The 19860-nt window shown below is 33.3% G+C and overlaps 1 protein-coding gene across 1 annotated transcript in view; it reads right to left on the bottom strand.

The window, feature by feature from the left end:
* The window catches only part of Mo25 (calcium binding protein Mo25), a 33240-nt gene that overhangs the window by 11454 nt on the left and 1926 nt on the right, over positions 1–19860 (bottom strand). The window contains exon 2 of the mRNA XM_072545261.1: positions 2085–2391. Coding sequence (XP_072401362.1) covers positions 2085–2391 — 307 coding nt within the window. The remainder of the gene's footprint in view (positions 1–2084; positions 2392–19860) is intronic.

The raw sequence follows: 19860 nt of genomic DNA on the forward strand, positions 1-19860 counted from the left end.
GAAAGGGGGGTCGAATGATCCATCATTTAAAAGGTCTTTCAACTCCCTTTACAATGATGTAAAATTTATGTACTTCAATTCAGTAGTTTTGGAGATTTATTGATTTAAAGTTTAAATACATCATCGTAAGAGGAGATCAATACATAGCAGCAAAGTTGTTAAAAAATAAAGAATGAACTGACCTGTCAGCCGAGTAAATGTTGAAAATGACCACCATTACTTTCCATGCAATAATAAAGATTTTGCTGAAAACGTTGCCGGACATTTTGCAATATTTGAGGAGTAATTTGATGGCACTCATTCACAATTCTTTGTCGTAAATCTTCTAAGGATGTTGGCTGAGTAGCATAGATTTTGCTTTTTAAGTAACCCCACAAAAAGAAATCCAAAGGTGATAAATCTGGCGATCTTGGGGGCCATTCAACGGCACCTCTTCTACCAATCCATTGACCTGGAAAGGTCTGATCTAAATAATGCCGAACTCTTAATGCGTAATGTGGTGGGGCACCATCCTGTTGGAACATCAACATATTCTCAACGTATCGACCATCATTCTGATTTTCAATTATATCTGTTAGCGCAGGATCTATGGCATTTTGCAGTAATTCCAAATACATTTCACCAGTCAAATTTCCAAGTAAGAAAAAAGGAACAACCAAATGATCGCCAAAAATGCCAGCCCAAACATTTAATTTTTGTGGCTGCTGTGTGTGTACCTCATGGTAAATTCTGGGATTAGAGTCCGACCAATATCGACAATTATGACGATTTACTTCGCCATTTAAAAAAAGGAACATTCGTCGGAAAAGCAAATGTTAAATAAAAATTGTTCATCGTTTGTAATTCGTTCACTCATAACTTCACAAAATTCTAATCGCTTATCAAAATCGTCTTCATTAAAATCTTGTACAAGGTGAATTTTATACCGATGAAAATTATGGGCCTTTAGAATCCGTTGGATAGTACGTCGACTAACACCACACGAAGTTTGCAATTTGCTGGTACTTAATGTAGGATCTACAATAACTTGCCCTAAAACCCCCACTTCTGTTGCTTCGTTCCTTATAGGATTTTTAATATTACGTTTTTTATTGGCGACTGATCCAGTTTCCCGAAATTTAGCTACAAGTTCTAGAACATATTTTCGGTGCACATTATTGTTCTCATGTCGCTCATTAAAAATTTGTGCTGTTCTATTAGCGCACTGATTATTTCCGAAAAATATTTCAATAATTTCAACCCCTTCTGCCGTGGAATATACCATGGTTAATTTATGTATAAAGCAATAAATGATATTTTAACAACAAAGATTGGTCAAATCAATCGCAAACTAATGTACTATTTCCTATTTAAAATAAGTACGTGGCATTCTCTACTTATGTTTCTTCAAGAAACAACTTTTTTTGTTACAAAGGACACTTCAATTGCTATTTTTGTTATTAATAAACCATGGGCGTAGTAAATAAAAGCATTTACTTATCAAGAAAATGCTTTTACTCAAATTTCTTCTGAAAGAAGTACAAACTAATTTGATGTACCTATTAAAGTCTACTTTAAACTTTAAATCAATAAATCTCTAAAACTACTGAATTGAATACATGAATTTTACATCATTATAAAGGGAGTTGAAAGACCTTTCAAATAATGGATCATTCGACCCCTCTTTTCATTTAAGATTTTAGGGATGATGCCACCCCCGCTTAAGGGGCTGCAAATGTTAAAGTGATTTTATGCCAATTTTGTGTCCCCCTCGAAAACAAAATCGACGGGTCCGAGCGTTTTTTCAAAAAAGGAATCATCTGCCAGTAAATGCCTCTGTTTCGTTTTCGGTGCGCCACACTGTATATACTATGAGCATGAACATTATACTATACATTCATTTGTCTAAATATACAACAAAGTCCATAACAAATTTCGTCTGTACAGAGTTTCTAGTAAAGCACTATTTTGCTGAGAACTATATTTTTGACTTACACCACTTTTGTTCTCAGCGGCTCATATAGACTCAGTTTTTTGGCTCTAACAACACGTCGCGACTTTGATTTTCGAATTATATACATATTTTAGTAAAAAAACTAACTTACCCAGTCATTAAGGTAAACAAGACCTCAGGTTTAGTACAAATATATTCTACCGTAGGCGATCTTGTTCCGATCTGTCTTCTTAATATATTATTAAACACTTGGGCCACATCTTTTTTGCCCTCGAAATCAATTCGGTTCAGATTTTGAATTAGAAGTAACAACAAATTACTATTGTAGAGTTCTTGAGCTAGTTGCGCTACTATAATATCCGCTTGAGGCTCAGCATCGGACGTACCGTACAGCATGTTCTTGATAAGGACAAGGTTCTTGGACACATCTTCCTGCGCCTTTTCCGCTTTTTTGTCACCTGCAAAGAGAAAAGAGAGATTGTCAGTTTTAGCCTTCTCAAAGTCTACGTTAATCATACTCGTATCGTACAAAATATCTATCATTCTCGATCTGGAAATGCATGATACCTTCTTTCTTCGTTTTTAGAACAATTTACAATACAACATTAAATGAATGGGTGGCAATGGAGATTGTCACTTGTAACATAAAAACTATGCTATCAATAATTTTCAAAAAGACTATAGTTAACCCTTTCGCTGATGGCGTCTACAATTGTATACATAATTTTTAAGTATCTGGCCTACCCACAATCGGCTTCGTTTTACAGTTATGTGATATCTTATACATCCATAGACATTCTGTAATAAGTATTGCCTAAAAAGTGACTTCTAGCATAGAGAAGCATCAATTTATAAGAGCTGTTTACTACGTTATAAGTTCTATCCAGGTAAGCTCTCATAAATCCATAATTATATCACAAATTATTGGTCATCCAGTCAATTTTATGTTTTTATTTGGAGTACAAGTATTATATTATTAGATGTATATAAATATTTTCGTCATATATTTCTTGGAGTGACTATAACAGGTTTGTTACAATTGGGAAATATACAGGACAAAGAATGGAAGGACTACTACAAGGAACTATTAACAGAACAAAGACCACAATTCTTTGGAAAAGAAAACAGGCGAAGACGAAGCAGATTCCCACAACAAGAAATAGAAATAACAGATAGGGAAATGAGAACGGCCATAAAAGCAATCAAAAATAAGAAAGCACCGGGACCTGGAGGCATCTCACCTGAGCTTATAAAATACGGATCAAAAAAATTACACCGGATGATACAATGGATATTTCAGAAAGCCATAAATGGAGAACAGCTCCCAAAGGAATGGACGGAGGCATATATGACATCTATATTTAAGAAAGGAGATAGAAAACGATGCGAAAACTACAGAGGAATAAGCGTAATATCATCAATAGGAAGATTATATGAGAAGATACTGCGAGAAAAGATAGAGCAAGCGATAAAAGGCAAAATCGGTGAGGATCAGGCAGGCTTCACGGCAGGAAGATCATGCATAGACCACATATACACACTGGAACAACTGTTGGAAAAGAAAAAAGCACAAAATAGAGATATACACTTGGCATTTGTTGACCTGAGAAAGGCGTATGACTCTGTACCAAGGTCAGAGCTATGGGAGGCAATGTACAAATTAGAAATACAGACGGAACTCATAGAAGCTACAAAAGCTCTGTATAAAGAAAATAAAGTGTCCATTAAAATGGGAACAAGAATCATAGGAGACTTCACCACAACAAAAGGGCTCCTGCAGGGTTGTTCCACATCTCCAACCCTATTCAAAATATACTTAGAGAAAGCCTTGACTGCATGGAAAAGAAAATGCGAAGGCATGGGAGTACCGGTACGGAACGAATACCTATATACGTTAAGCTTTGCAGACGATCAAGTAGTGATTGCACAAGACCAAGACGACCTCAGCTACATGATTAAGAAACTACAAAAAGAATATACCTAGGCTGGCCTAGGTGTTAGCCTCGCGAAAACAGAGTACCTATCTACAAGTGAAGAAGACATAGAAGATCTACAGATTGATGACAATGTAACAATCAAAGGAAAGGATACATTCAAATATCTGGGGTTTATAATCACGAAAAAGGCAACAACAGAGGAAGAAATTACACAAAGATTAGGACAAACAGCAATCCGACAACTTAACTCAGTATGGTGGGATAGACACCTAAATATGAAGACAAAAACGCAGATTTATAAAACATTAGTGCGAAGTATTATGACATATGGGGCTGAAAATTGGACCATAAACAAGAAAAACAGCAGTAAGATAGTAGCAACAGAGATGCAATGCCTGCGAAGATGCTGCAGAGTAACAAGAATGGATAGGAGAAGTAATGACGAAATAAATCAAAGAACATCAATAGAAACAGACATACTAACATATATAGAACAAAAAAAACTAAAGTGGTATGGACATGTAAGAAGAACTAGCGACAGCAGATGGATAAAGAGAATAACCGAATGGAGCCCCATAGGAAGGAGAAAAAGAGGACGACCCCGAAAATCCAGGAGGAACGAAGTAGACGACGCCATGAGTAAGAGAGGCCTAAACGATGGAGAATGGAACAACAGAGAGAGATGGAAACGGTTGAGTGAGGAAAGGCAGTGAATACTGTAGAATCCCTAAATATATATATATATATATATATATATATATATATATATATATATATATATATATATATATATATATACTATAACAGGTTTCTAAAATATGGTGTCTCCAATTGTAGACAATTGTATCAAAAGGAAAGTTTTATTGTTTTAAGATATTTTATGTGTTTCAGCAAATCATGTCTAAGAGGAAATTTTTACAGGAAAATGAACTTCTTGAAGAGATAGAAAAGGGCCTTTCTGATATAGAAGGCCTTGAAAGTATTTGTAGCGATGAAGATGGAAGATATTATAATGCCAAGAAGAATTGGAGATCCTTTACCTGATGATATGGAGGATATAATTGAACAAGCAGACGAGTACTATGATGTTATCGAGGAAAGCATTATGGATGAGGAACATCCGACTTCAAATTCTGAAGAGTTTGAAGATATTTACCGAAATGGATATATCTCAAAGAAACGAGATCATATGGATGCAAGACTTCAAGTTCCAAACCAGAAGTTTGTTTTTGGAGGAACAATCAATTTAAAACCTTTCGATTGAGAATCAAATATATCCAATAGACTATTTCATGAAATATTTTACAAAAAACTTATTCGAAAAAATGGTCGATTGTACCAATATTCATGCTCTTCAGAATAATGACAATCATTTCTCACCAACCAATTTGAAAAAGCTGAAAGCTTGGATTACACATAATTATTGGTTGTTTTAAGTTACCTTCTTCTTCTTCTTAAAGTGCCCTCTCCTCAATGGAGGTTGGCTACTACAATTTTAAACTCTTCTCTATCTTCAGCTGTTCTTATTAGCTGTTCAAAATTTAGCCCTGTCCATTGTCGGATGTTTCTGAGCCACGATAGTCTTTTCCTTCCTAGGCCTCTCTTTCCCTCGATTTTTCCTTTCACTAACTTTAAGTTACCACGTCTAAGTATGTACTCGAATAAATCATTGAAGGTGCCAATATTTCACGAGACAATGTCCATAAATAGATTCTACAAACTTCTAACCAATCTGTCGCCCAGCCTGCTGAATTGTGATTGGTCAAACGGCAACAGTAATTGCAGCCAATCATAATTCAGGAGTCTGTTGCTCATTTTCTGTATTATCGTTGGTCGAAAGGCACCTGAGCTGCAGCCAATGATAATACTGAAAATTGGATATTGGTCGTCGTGCAGGTCCAATCGTAAAAAGGCCAAAACGACCGTTACAGATTGACCTACTTCTTTTAGCATAAAAGAAGTGCACGACGGCCAGGACATCAGACCGGGTCAGGATATGTCCGCTGGTCCAGCCTTCTTGGCAAGTTAGATCCTCTGATTGATTCAGTTCTCAGAGCTTCTGTTTTATTTCCACAGCCTTCACCTTTAAACCCAGAACCTAACGTTCTCAACTTTAACGTCGGTTTGTTTTCAAACCACACGGCGGCCATTTTTGAGGGATTTATCTCTGCTTTTCGACTTAGTCGAATTTGCTAATATTTTCCTCAAAAGCGTCGCAAAGTGTCATCGATTTCATCTGTGCTTTTGGACTTAGTCCAAAATCTGATTATCTCGGTAGTCTTACAGGTCATGTAAGAAAATTTCTCTATCAGGATTCTGCTAAGTCTCTACTTCACGAGACTTAGCCACCGGACGGTGCTTATATCCTTAAAGAATTGAGATTTAATAAAGACTCCTTCCTATATTGCGTTTTATTTTCTCTTCCAGGTACACTGCAAAATAACTCGTAAGTTGATTCACCTTTAATTTTGATATTTACATTATTTTTCAGGTACACTGTTAAAACGTATATTTCAAACTTTAACTTTGACATTTTTAATAAAACTTGTATTGAATTCAGAATTTGGATTTTTAATACACTAAAGACATTTGAACAGCCCGACACTCCCAAAGCATATTCCTTTCTTCGGCATACTTTAAATCACTAATTTCTACGAATTCTATGAAAGTTGCACGATGATGAAGATGATATCGTCAATTTTGATAGTAAGGACAGTGAACCTATTTGATAGTCATTATTATAAATAGAATATAGCTAATTTTAAGTAATCAGTTCTTATTTATCTTATGTAAATTTACTAACGAACGATCTTTTATATAATTAGCTAAATTTGGACGACCAACATTTTTATTATGTTAATATTTGTATAGAATACGCATTACATTGATTTCAAGGGTATTATTGGTATTTTCTGTAAACTGATGTAGTACGACGTGATTTATATATGTGACAGACTAATTTATTAGCATAGACTCCAATATAATATTATATCTAGATAAGATTGTTGTCGAGATGAACTAAAAAAAAAAACAAGAAAATATTTTGAAAAAATTTGAATGGAGGGCAACATAATACATAGCATAAAAGTAAATGAATTTAATTAAAAAAAAAAAACGAAATTATTGAACAAAATTCCCAAAAATGCGACGAACTTGGGCTTATTGACTTAATGATTCATAAACGAAGGCTCTATTTTCAATACAAACTCTAATTAGGAAATGTATGATCCCCAGAAAAAAGTATAAAGTTCATCTGCTAATGAAATTTTATGAGTAAGATGTTACCCAGATTAATATGCAAATGAATCACCCATCTCGGCTAACTAAAACATGTTTATTAAAATAAATATGGAAGCTAATAAATTTAATGTACATAGAGTGTGTAAATAATAACTTATAAACATTATATACATACTAATAATTAGACTTCGGCAAATATGCATATTGCATATTTTGCATATTGTGCATATTTTATGCAAATATTTCATATTTTGGCATATTTGTATAAAAGTTTGCATAAAGTGCATAAAAGTTCAGATTTTTATACTGTATTTGAAAATTTTTAAACATACCAATTTATTTCAATTCTTGTATAAAATTTTGTAGTCATTTTAATCAAGAAATGATCTAAGTACGTAATCTCTACAGGTACAAAACATTTACAATTTCAAAGAAGATCAATTTAAGTAGCCCTCAACATTCTTAGAAAGTCTCGGTCACTGAGGCATTCAGTTATTGGATAATCGCTAAGGGTTCGCTCATTTGCATTTTATGATCTAATCCCCAAATCTATCTACAATTTATTGTATCTTAACAGCAGGTAAACGGCTAATAGTTTTGTTCCTAATTTAGGGATTTTCCAAAATCTCCCAGTTTATTGAATTAGGTACCTAAACATTTCTAATTTGATGCTCAGATTTGTAAATCATTTTTGTTTTGATATTCAAAGCGTAAACACTCGTTGTGCGTAACAAAAAGGAAGATTGTGATTTTATAATGCCTAAAACAACCAGTGCTTCAACTTGGATTAAACCTTATAAAGAGCTGTCTATGGATATGGGAAAAATCTACTGTTCAGTCTGTGGCAAAATTGTAAGTATCTAATATTTTCTATTAAATATCTAATATTTCATACATACAGGGTGTTTCCAAATGACACTTACAACGTTTGACTGTAGATACTTCTCGAAAAATTGAACAAAACGATATAGTTAATGAGGGGTCGAACTTATTTACTTTTCAAGATACAGGGTGTTAAAATTAAAAAAAATTAAATTCTTTTAGTTAATAACAACAATAACTTTAAAACCAATAAACGTATTTACTTGAAATTTAGTACTCGTTGGTTGTTTTTAAATGAAAAATAGCTTCCTTTAGTGAGAAAAAATTGTCCATGGTACAATACAATGGTGTGTATTTAGAAAAATTTTTCACTTTTACTTTTTTTTATGAAGTCAGCTATTCTAAAACACAATTATTTTTATTGTAATTGAATTAACAAAAAAAAAAACTTTTGTTGAATTTTAAAATAAGTTATATGATGTACTAATGGTTAGTAACAAAAACTAATTTGTGGATTAATACTGCATTTAAAACACTTAGCGAGTGTTTTTTTTTCCCAAACCAGTTATTTGATTAACCAAAAACACCTTGTATATTTTTGTATTTTAAAGGTTGGGTTAAAATAAAGGTTTTTATTTTTATTTATAGATAGCATGTGAGAAGAAATTTCAGATAGACCAACATGTGAGAACTGCTTCACACATTGCAAAAAAAGGAAAAATAGGAGGAAAACATCAAACTTCAATGGCTAAATGTTTCCAATCTACTTCAAAAAAATTAGATGAGCAAGAAACTTTTAATGAAGACTTGTGTCGCGCATTAGTGTCTGCAAACATACCGCTTTCAAAATTAGCAAATGTAAATTTTAGTTCGTTTCTAAAAAAATATTGCAAACTTAATGTTCCAAGTGATCGGTCTCTAAGAAGAAATAATGTGAACGGGCTATACTCGTCGGTGTTAATTAATATTAAGGAAGAAATTGCAGATAATTATTTTTACATATCTATAGACGAAACCACTGATTCGTTAGGAAAGTATATTGCTCATTTATTGATTGGTGTTCTTAAAGAAGATACCTTACCAAAATCTCATCTTATTTCATGCCAGCAACTTGAGAAAACAAATGCTTTAACAATTTCGCGTTTTATACAAGAAACATTAGCAACTTTTTTTCTTCCGACAACTATTCCTTCTAATAAATTACTGCTTATTTTATCGGATGCTGCTCCTTATATGGTGAAAGCAGGACAAAATTTTAAAATATTTTTCCCAGATTTAATACATGTTACTTGTGTAGCGCATGGATTAAACAGAGTTGCAGAGGAAATACGAAAAAAGTTTCCTCTTGTAAATACCATGATATCCAGTGTCAAAAAAGTATTTCTTAAATCTCCTCTAAGAATTCAACTTTATAAAGAAATGCTACCTAACATTCCTCTTCCACCACAACCTATTTTAACGCGATGGGGAACATGGTTAGAAGCAGCTAATTTTTATGCAGATCATTTTGTTAAAATAAAGAACATAATTGATACGTTAACAGATGAAAGTTCCCAATCTCTTTTGGATTCTAAACAAACTTTTCAGAGTAACTTGCTTCAACAAGAACTTTCATTTATAAAATCAAATTTTAGTTTTGTTCAAAAAACAATTACTCAGTTAGAATCACCAAAACTGTCATTGTTCGAAAGTACAGCATTAATAAAAGAATTTGCGTCATGTTGTCGGAACGTTAGAGGTAATATTGGAAAAGATATTTTAAAAAAATTTGAAGCTACTATGGAAAAAAATTAAGGTTACCATATTCTTTCTGAAGTAGTCAGTGTTCTAGCTGGAAATATTTCGGAAACAATTAATTTAGAACCAAATGTTTTGGTTAGTTTGAAAAATGCTCCCGTTACATCAGTTGATGTTGAACGAAGTTTTTCCATATATAAATATATGAACTCAGACAGAAGCCACAAGTTTTTGTTAGAAAATTTTGAACACCACTTGGTCATTTATTGTTACCATAATTCTAAATAAGTTTATTCATACTTAAAAATGATGTAGTTACTTAAAATAAATGTAAACCTTAATGAATAGTAGGAAATATTTAGTTATGTACACTTTTTTTTTTAAATAAAATTGTTACTATTTTACGATTTTTTTATTTATTTGTATGCATATTTTGTAAAATATTTGCATATTTTCGGGTAAACACGTGCATATTTATGCGCATATTTTCTACTATCGGCAAATATTTGCATATTTGCCGAAGTCTACTAATAATTAAATGTCGCAACTAAAATAGATTAATTATGGACAACTAAGGTAGATTATGTAAATACATATGTAATGTGCTCACACTTTGAAGAAATCTTTGATTGTCTTTTTCTTGTTTAGACACTGTCATTGCTTGTTCTTGTATCTCATTTAACATCAAAATTTTTTCAAAGTCATATGCTTTCTCCTCACACCAACGCATTAAAGTGTTTGTAGCTATTATAGCATCATCACAGTTGACAGTGAAAGATTTTTCGTACTGTGCTTCCTGGATCACATGTTCATCAGATTCTGTCATTTCCTCATCTGCTAAGTCAGCACTGAGATTGTCATCTAAAATCCACTCTCAAAGATTCTCTTGATTCTGATGAATTAGTCATATCGTTGCAAATTTGAAGGGCAGCATCTAGTACAACTTGCACATGTTGGGCATTGGATTCTTTGTTAACTTCTATTGGAAGCAGTGGGTTGTTGGGCCAAATATTCTTCCACGATTTAATCAGTGTAATTGACTTGACTTGCTGCTAGGCAAACGCAGCATTGATAATCGCATCTTTGATGTTAAAGTTTTTCAAAATTGAAGTGATGTCAGCATTAGGTTAACTTACAACAGTTCGCAAGGAGTTGTTTCTTGTAGTGTACCTTGATAATTTTAATAACGGTTTGATCCATGGGCTGAATCAATGCAGTAGTATTTTTGGGTAAGTACATTGCCTCGATATATCCATCGGCAGTTTCGATTTTTAATTCGTTCTTATTAGTATATCCTGGTGCATTGTCTAACAAGAGGAGGGCTTTCACTGGCAATTTTTTTTTTCTTAGCTCATCTTTAACTTTTAGGACAAAGCTGTTCTTGTACCAATCCAGAAAAACTTCTTTTGTCACCCAGGCATGGCTTTGCCACATGTACGTAATTGGTAGCTTCTCAATTTTAACATTTTTGAAGGCACGAGGTTTTTTGAACTTCCCCACGATTAGCAATTTCAATTTGTGCGATCCTGATTCATTCGAGCATAACATGAGAGTGAGACGTTCTTTCTGAAGTTTTCTGTCAAAAACTTTTTTTTCATCTGAAGTAACAAATGTCTTGAATGGAAGTTGCCAACAGTTTAGACCGGTTTCATCAGCGTTATAAAGTTGTTCTGTTTTGCTCAAATTCTGAATAAATTCAGATATCTCGGACTAATCTGCACTCAACTTCTCTCCTATCATCTGTAAAAATCGTATTCCGTACCGTTTTTGAAGTTTTCGAACCAACCTTGACTAGCACGAAAATCAGTTTTCTTTGTTAATTCCTGATAAAAAAACTGAGCTTTATTTTTTAAAATGCCACCTGAAATAGGAGCTTGTCTGCTTCGTTTTTGCTTAAACCAGATGTGCAGAGCTTCTTCAACGTTAGAAAACTCACTTTTTTTAAGTGGTTTTCTGTCCTTAGAATCATTCTCTACAGATTTCATAAATTTTTCGATTTTGTCTTTGTTTTTCATAATGTCGTACACTGTAGCTCCACCAATATCATAGAATCTAGATATCGCAGTCGGAGTTTCGTTTTAAACTTGTGCTCGCCATTGAACTGGACTTTCTAAACGTTTTAAATAAGAGTTTGGCACTACGTCTGGTAAACCATTGAATTTTCAAGCACAACAACTTGTGTTAAATGAGGTATTTCAGATTAGAAAAAAATAATGGAGGGCCTTTGGAACCATTTTCATCTGTTCAACAGGTAACATATTGAAATGTCTGTTCGTTTATCAAAATGCATATCATTGAACAATTCTTCATTTAAGAGAGTAGCTGCTGCATTAAAAATATCAAAACAGACAGTATGTACAATTTTAAAAAGGAAAGAAAATAATCATAATCTTTCAAAGTCAGGCAAAAGTAGACCAAATCTGAAAAACAAGACAACCGATATATATGAGGGATCAAAAATTGCAGTGCGTGCCACAGTATACAACATGTACCAACAAAGTAAGTACCAATTTCTTCAATCTGAATTTGATAATAAGCCAGAAGGTACTTTTTAATCAGAATTATATATAAATGTATGTTGTCAAAAGCCTCGACTTGATAACAGTACTATTCGTTAAGATATATGACACAGGTAAAATACCATCAGACTGGCTAAAATCAACATTTGTAACATTACCAAAAAATCCAGTGCCTCAATGCCAAATTAAACAGTTTACATATAAAAAATATGACAAAGGTATTAAAAATCTCTAAAAAGATGCTGATATAAGATAATAGAGATATGTAAAAATGTTAAGCCATATCAAGTACCTAATAAATGGTAAATATTCAATGGTATAGAATTAGAACGCCATTGTGTTTTATTAATAATGGCCACGGTAAAAAAATTACATTTTTTTGTCCTGGAATTACTTTTTAATATAGTTTTAATATAGTTTTAGTATAGTATATAGTATAAAAAATTGTAAATCTAGGCTTGATGATTTGTCTACATTAATAATACTAATTATTAAACGAGATTAAGGGTAATTCTAAAAATCAAGGTAATTTCTGTTTAAAGGTTGATCCTCAGGTGTTTTCTAAAGAAATAAATCAATTTATGGCCACTGCAGGCAGCGCCAGAAGATGTAAAGAAAATAAAGCATGTAAAAAATTTTCAAATTAATATAGAACAAACTAATCATTGCATGTTTCTAACTCCCATTTCAGAGAAAGAAATAAGCTACATAATAAATAACTTAAAAAACAAGCATACATGGTTATGATGAAATATCAACCAACTTAATTAAATTTGTTTCATCAGAGATTTCTCTTCCTCTGTCTTTTATAGTTAATGCTTCTTCAGGCAAGGTAAATTTCCTCAAAGTTTAAAACCGGCAATTGTCAAGCCACTACATAAAAAAGGTGATGTTACTAACATGGAGAACTATAGACCGATAAGCCTTCTTCCATCATTCTCAAAAATATTCGAAAGAGCAATATATTTCAGATTACAAAACTTTTTTTATAACAAACAACTTATTTAGTAGTTCTCAGCATAGGTAGGGAGATCTGTTGAGACAAAGATGAAAACACTAGGTGCTTTTTTAGACCTATCTAAGGCTTTTGATAGCCTAGATCAATGTTCCTAGCCTAGATGTTCTCTTATTACAAAAATTACATCATTATGGAATACAAAGACCCTCATTAAAATGGATAAAATTATTTCTCACAGATAGGTCACAAAAAGTATGATTGGAGAAACAGGGATGTAAGGTTTACTCTGAATCCATCAACTTAAAATTAGGCATACCATAGGGAGCGTCTTAGGGTCATTTTTCTTTTTGGTCCATATAAATGACCTTTCAAATGCGGTGGTTAGTGGTTCCTCAAACCTTGTAAATTTTGCTGATAACTCAAATGTGCTGTTCTGTGAAAAACATTAGAAAAACTATTCACAGTGGCAAATTCTAAGCAAGGCTGAACAGTGGTTTAGTGGAAATAGGCTGTTGCTTAAAAATGATAAGACAGTTTTTTTTTTCTTTAGAACAAGCCAGTTACGAGAACAGTTCCCAGATACAGTCAATTTTCTATCATAGAACTCAGAACCTGCTAGATAAGTTAAATTTCTTGGTCTTCATATTGACCAGAAACTGAATTGGGGGAAACAAATACAAAATACTACAAAAAAACTGATACCAATTATATCATTTAATTATACCAAATATACCAATTTTGAAATATTAAAATTGATAAATGCTTTATCAAAATATCAACGAAAAACTGTCTTTTCTAATTTTTTTTATAAATGTTCAATAACGGTTGCAGAAAGTATGTTTATTTTTTCATGTTTGATTTTTAATTATGTAAATACTTAATAAACTCCTGGACAAAATTAACGCACCACTTTAATTAATCTAAATATTTACAATATAAACACAAAATGGAACTAAGTTACATTGAAATAATAATAAACACCTACAAATAAGTCCAACATGACTTAAACAAGTCCATTATGACCTTAATTTGCCCTATTGTTTCTTTAAAAATTTGTTTTTGCCGGAAATGCGTAAATAAGCTAGCATAACTCCAAACTACAAAAAGAAAAAAAAATAGTAAAGTAACACCATAAAATGCATCTGGATCTACACTAATACCGTGTAGGCCCTCCTCTACTTCTTATGACTGCATTTATGCGTCGAGGCATGCTTGATATCAAATGCTCAACAAAAGCTTGCGGAATATTTTCCCATTCTTCAATAACGGCCTCAATGAGTTGGTTGTGATTGGCAATAGGTGGTCTACGACTTCGAATCTTTTTTTTGAGATAGTCCCATAGATGCTCTATAGGATTTATGTGCGGACTGTTAGGTGGCCACTCTAGTAATGGAATATCAACATCATTTAGGTAGCCAATAACCTGTCGAGCCACATGAGGACGAGCGTTGTCTTGCATGAATAAAAAATTAGGTCCAAGAAACGGAGCAAAAGGCATTACATGTTGGATAATAATGTTGTCTAAGTAATAATGGGCATTCATAGACCTCGTACGTATGGGGACCAACTCCGTACGAGCTTCAAAGCAAATTCCCCCCCAAAACATTTTAGAGCCGCCACCAAAAGGTACTTTAGGAGAGATATTGCAGCTGGCAAACCTTTCTCCTCGCCTTCGCCAGACACGCTCACGACCATCTGGAGCTTTTAGGCTTACTCTAGTCTCATCGGAGAAAAGAACTTGTTTCCAATCATCGATGGTCCAATTTTGATGCAATCTTGCAAAATTCAATCTCTGAACCCTGTGTTCTCTGGTAAGCAAGGGTTTTTTGGCCGGTTTCCTGTTGCTCAATTCTGCTTCATGTAAACGTCTTCTAACTGTTCGAGATGATATTGCGACATTTCGAACATCTGCTAGTTCATTTTTTAGCAAATTGCTGGTGACTCTCCTATCTCTGAGAGCACGTTGTCTCAAAAAACGATCATCAATTTGATTAGTGCAACGTTTTCTCCCTTGTCCTGGCCTTCGATGGTACGACCCTGTTTCATTATATCGCCTCACCTTGCGACTTATGCTGGAATGATGTCTTCCTAACAAACCTGCAACGTATCGCATTGAATATCCTTCATCTAGGAGAGTCGATGCTCGCACTGCCTCCTCTATTGACAAATTTCTTTGGCGGTTCATTTTTTTATTTGATTTTTATGCAAATGAACTTCCAAACATGCAATTGATGAAAAACATCACAATAAAAAGCTTGTTTGTCACAAGCACTTTGCTTTAATCGGCACTCTTAATGAAAAATTTAACTCACTTTTAGTCTAAAACGAAGTTTAATACAAATTATTGTTAAAACAAGACTATTATTAGCTTACATAACAACTGTCACTGTCAAACAAGGTCCATAGGCAACTTGTCGTACAGTAAATTATCAATAAATAAAAATTATTGAGAAAAATATGAGTGGTGCGTTAATTTTGTCCAGGAGTTTATTTACAACTTATCTTAAAGTAAAAAGAATCAAGAATCCTTTCCACTTTTATAGATCCATTTATAAGCATTACATGACTGCGAGCATGAAATGTTGTTTTAACATTTGATCTCTGGGACAGAATAGACATTTAACATAACTAATAAACTATTACCATAATTTGGTTGAAATTTTGCATGCATAAACTTACTCAAAATGGTCTCATGATTGCTATTTTGTCACTTATCTATTTCAAAAATAAAATTACAAGTTTTTTAAAGACATGGTTGAAAAAAGTAATTTTTCGACTTTTATTCATAAAAAATATAAGTGGCAATATAATCATATACCATAGCAAATTTACCCTTTACTATGGTCTGTTTTTTAACCAGGAGGAGTAATTCAAATTTTCCGCGCCGTAATGTTTGTTTGTAATTGGTCCAACCGCAGGCAAGTTTACTCCACTAAATTATGACATTTTGACACTAATGACATTTGTGAAATTTTAAAATTCAAAATTTATATCGATGATTTTTTGTGTTTTCTGCGTTATTCCTTACATTTTTAGATATTTCGTTTGTATTTATATAAAAACAGTTCTTTTCAGAACTATCTAGCGATATATTAGTGTTATTAAGATAACAATATGGATTCGATGCCAAGTACTAGTGGTAATTATTCCTCTCCACTTAAAAAACGCCGTGTAGATTTGGGTCATTTATCTTCAAATGAGAAACAATGCATTATAACCATGTATAAACAAATCAAAATTGATAATTCTGGAATGAAAATAACAGCCACGGTAGCAAAAATAAAACAGGCAACAGGTTAGTTTTGCAGAATAGTTATTGTTAAAATCAAGACTTACTAAAGTAATGTGCTAATTTTATTCATACATTTATCATTTTATCACGAATATATCGCTTTCGTATACGTTCCGGGCGATTTTCTTCTACAATGTGATAAATAAACTCTAAAAATTCTTCAACTTCTTCATAACATTAATCAGAATTACCAAACAAAATTATTATCAGGAAAAAATAGATGATTGTAAGAACGACCCAAAAAGAATGTGGAAAACATTAAAGGAGCTTGTAAAGGGCAAAAAAAACCATGAAGCTAAAAGTGAAATAATATTTGATGGTGGGGGGGTTACTGGTAAAGAGATAAGTGAAAGATTTAATATATTTTTTCTAGACAGTGTAAAAAACATAGCAGATAGCATTATTTCAAACAAAACCCACCAAGAAATTTGTAGTTCAATAAATGTCGACTGCAAAATGGAAAAATTCAAAATGTTAGAAATGAAAGATTTAAAAAAACAAATGAAAGAAATGAAAAACAAAGAAAGTAATGTTGATGGTATTACAGTTCAAATTTTAAAGAGTTCCTTTGAAGTAATAGGCGACAAAATTTTGCATATTATAAATGGTAGTCTAGAAAGTGACGTATTCCCAAGTAAATGGAAGAGAAGTCTGGTTGTACCAATTGAGAAGGTTCATGGAACTGTTAAGTGTGAGGAATTTCGACCCATAAATATGGTACCACCATACGAAAAACTGCTGGAATTATGTGTAAATGATCAAATAGTGGAGTACTTGGAAAGCAATAATGTGTTAACTAAATTTCAAGCAGGGTTTAGGAGAGGAAATTCCTGTGAGAGTGCAATGCAGACGGTTTTGTTTGACTGGAAGGGTGCGCTGGAGTGCGGGAAAATGATTGGTGTGGTTTTCTTAGACTTTAAACGTGCATTTGAAACCATAAACAGACAACTGCTATTGAGAAAGATGGAAAGGTATGGCTTTGGTGAAAAAATTATAAAGTGGTTTCAAGAATATTTGACTGATAGAACACAAGTGACAAAATATGGTGCCATTTCATCGGCTCAGACATCTCTGTATGGTGTGCCACAGGGAACTGTGTTAGGTCCTACTCTTTTCATACTGTATATAAATGATATTGTTGATGTTGTTAAAAAGTGTAAGGTACAGTTGTTTGCCGATGATACTGTGATATATGCAATAGGGGATAAGGTAGATGAAATAATCGATATAATAAATGAAGAGATATGTAATATATTAAAATGGCTCGATAATAATTCCTTAAGTCTTAATGTAAATAAAACAAAAATGATGCTTATAAAGAATAAAAATTTTAAATTAAATAACATAATAAAAGATGTAAAAATTAATAATATTGCTTTGGAGAGAGTGGTTCAGTATAAGTATTTGGGATGTATTATAGATGAAAATTTAAGTTTTGTTGAACATTTTAAGTTTGTTACAAACAAAATAGCAAAAAAAATCTATGCATTGGGAAGAATGTCAAAAAATTTAAGTTGCTGGTCTAGGTTGACCATATATAAATCGATTATTGCTCCCCATCTCTATTTTTGCTCTACATTGCTGTTTTTAATGAATGCTTCTCAAATGAATGTACTGCAGAAAAAACAAAATAAAGCCTTAAGGATAATATTAGGATGTAGTGTATACACTAGTAGAACTGACATGCTAACAATGGCAAATGTTTTAAGTGTAAGACAGACAATTGTATGTAATAGTATGATTTTTGTTTATAAAATGTTAAATGGTCTGATACCTGTGCATTTGTGTAATAATTGTACCTTTGTTCGAGATGTACATGAACACAACACACGTTCTAGAAATAACTTTTATCTGAATAGGATCAACACTAATTTTGGTCAGAACAATCTTTTTTATAGGGGATTAAAGCAATACAATGAATTACCGGAAAACATTAAGGCTTCTGGAAACTTAGCTCAATTTAAAAATTTATGTAAGATATATGTTAAGCAAAGCATTGTGATTTAATTTTAAGGGTATAAATTGATGTATTTATATGTATATTTTTCTAGCCATGTGCTATTAATAAAGATTATTATCCAGATTTAGCCATACGGCTCACACTCCCTCTAAGGGGAAAATTCACTCATCCCAGATACCTACGGTATCAAAAGGATTGAGCTCTGGTGGGACTCTTTCCATGTTATCGAGTCCTAGGTGACTTAGTATGTCGGTGTATCTCCCAAAAATTTTCGTACGCATCTGGACGTCGAAAGTAACACAGCTTTCTGCATAATCTTATATAGATGTTCATTTAGACCCAGCTTTTTTATGTTTTCTAGGAGGCTCTTCGGGATGACTCCAGTGGTAGAAAGAATAATAGGTATCGTCTGGGTACTTTCCATTCTCCATTGTCTCCTGATTTGTATTTCTAGATCTCTGTACTTGGCGATCTTTTTGTTGTATTTAACACGTAAATTATTGGTGTTGGGTATCGCCACATCAATAAGTGTTGTTTACTTAGTAATTTTATTAACTAGTATGAGATCGGGTCTATTATGGGCCACTGGTTGGTCTGTAAGCACAGTGCGGTCCCAGTATAGCTTGTAGTTGTCATTTTCAAGCATTCTATCAGGGACGTATTGATAATAAGGAAGATGGTCGGTTTGGAGAAGTCCCAGTTTGTCAGCTAGTTCTTGGTGGATAATCTTTCCTACTGAGTCATGACGGTCTTTATAATCAGTACCGACAAATGCCTGGCAGCCACCGGTAAGATGTTGGATAGTTTCTTGGGCTTGGCGTCCATATCGGCATTTGTCATTTTGTACTTGAGGATCTTTAACAATATATTTCAGGTAATTTTTAGTTGGAATAACCTGATCCTGAATGGCAAGTAGGAAACCCTCAGTCTCGGGAAACATCTTTCCTGATGTCAACCAATAGATCGACGCTGTATTGTCGACATATTCTTGGCTGATCTCATTAAGATGTCGCCCATGCAGAGGTTTACTTATCCAGGCGCGCATTTTGTCTTGCTTAGTCAGGTGGTTTATGCGCATTTCTTGTTCCCTCAGTTTAAGTGGCGTCGTATCATCTACTGCGCAAATTGCTCGATGTAAAGTAGATGTCTCAGCCTGTACCTGAAAATAAGTTCTTAAATTAGCAATTTGTTTATCCAATTGCTCACCTATATCCATAAGTCCTCTTCCCTTATTATTATTATTATTCCAGATTTAGCCATACGGCTCACACTCCCTCTAAGGGGAAAATTCACTCATCCCAGATACCTACGGTATCAAAAGGATTGAGCTCTGGTGGGACTCTTTCCATGTTATCGAGTCCTAGGTGACTTGGTATGTTGGTGTATCTCCCAAAAATTTTCGTACGCACCTGGACGTCGAAAGTAACACAGCTTTCTGCATAATCTTATATAGAGATTATAT

This window comes from Diabrotica undecimpunctata, chromosome 9 (genome assembly GCF_040954645.1).
Source record: "Diabrotica undecimpunctata isolate CICGRU chromosome 9, icDiaUnde3, whole genome shotgun sequence".
Taxonomy (NCBI): Eukaryota; Metazoa; Arthropoda; class Insecta; order Coleoptera; family Chrysomelidae; genus Diabrotica; species Diabrotica undecimpunctata.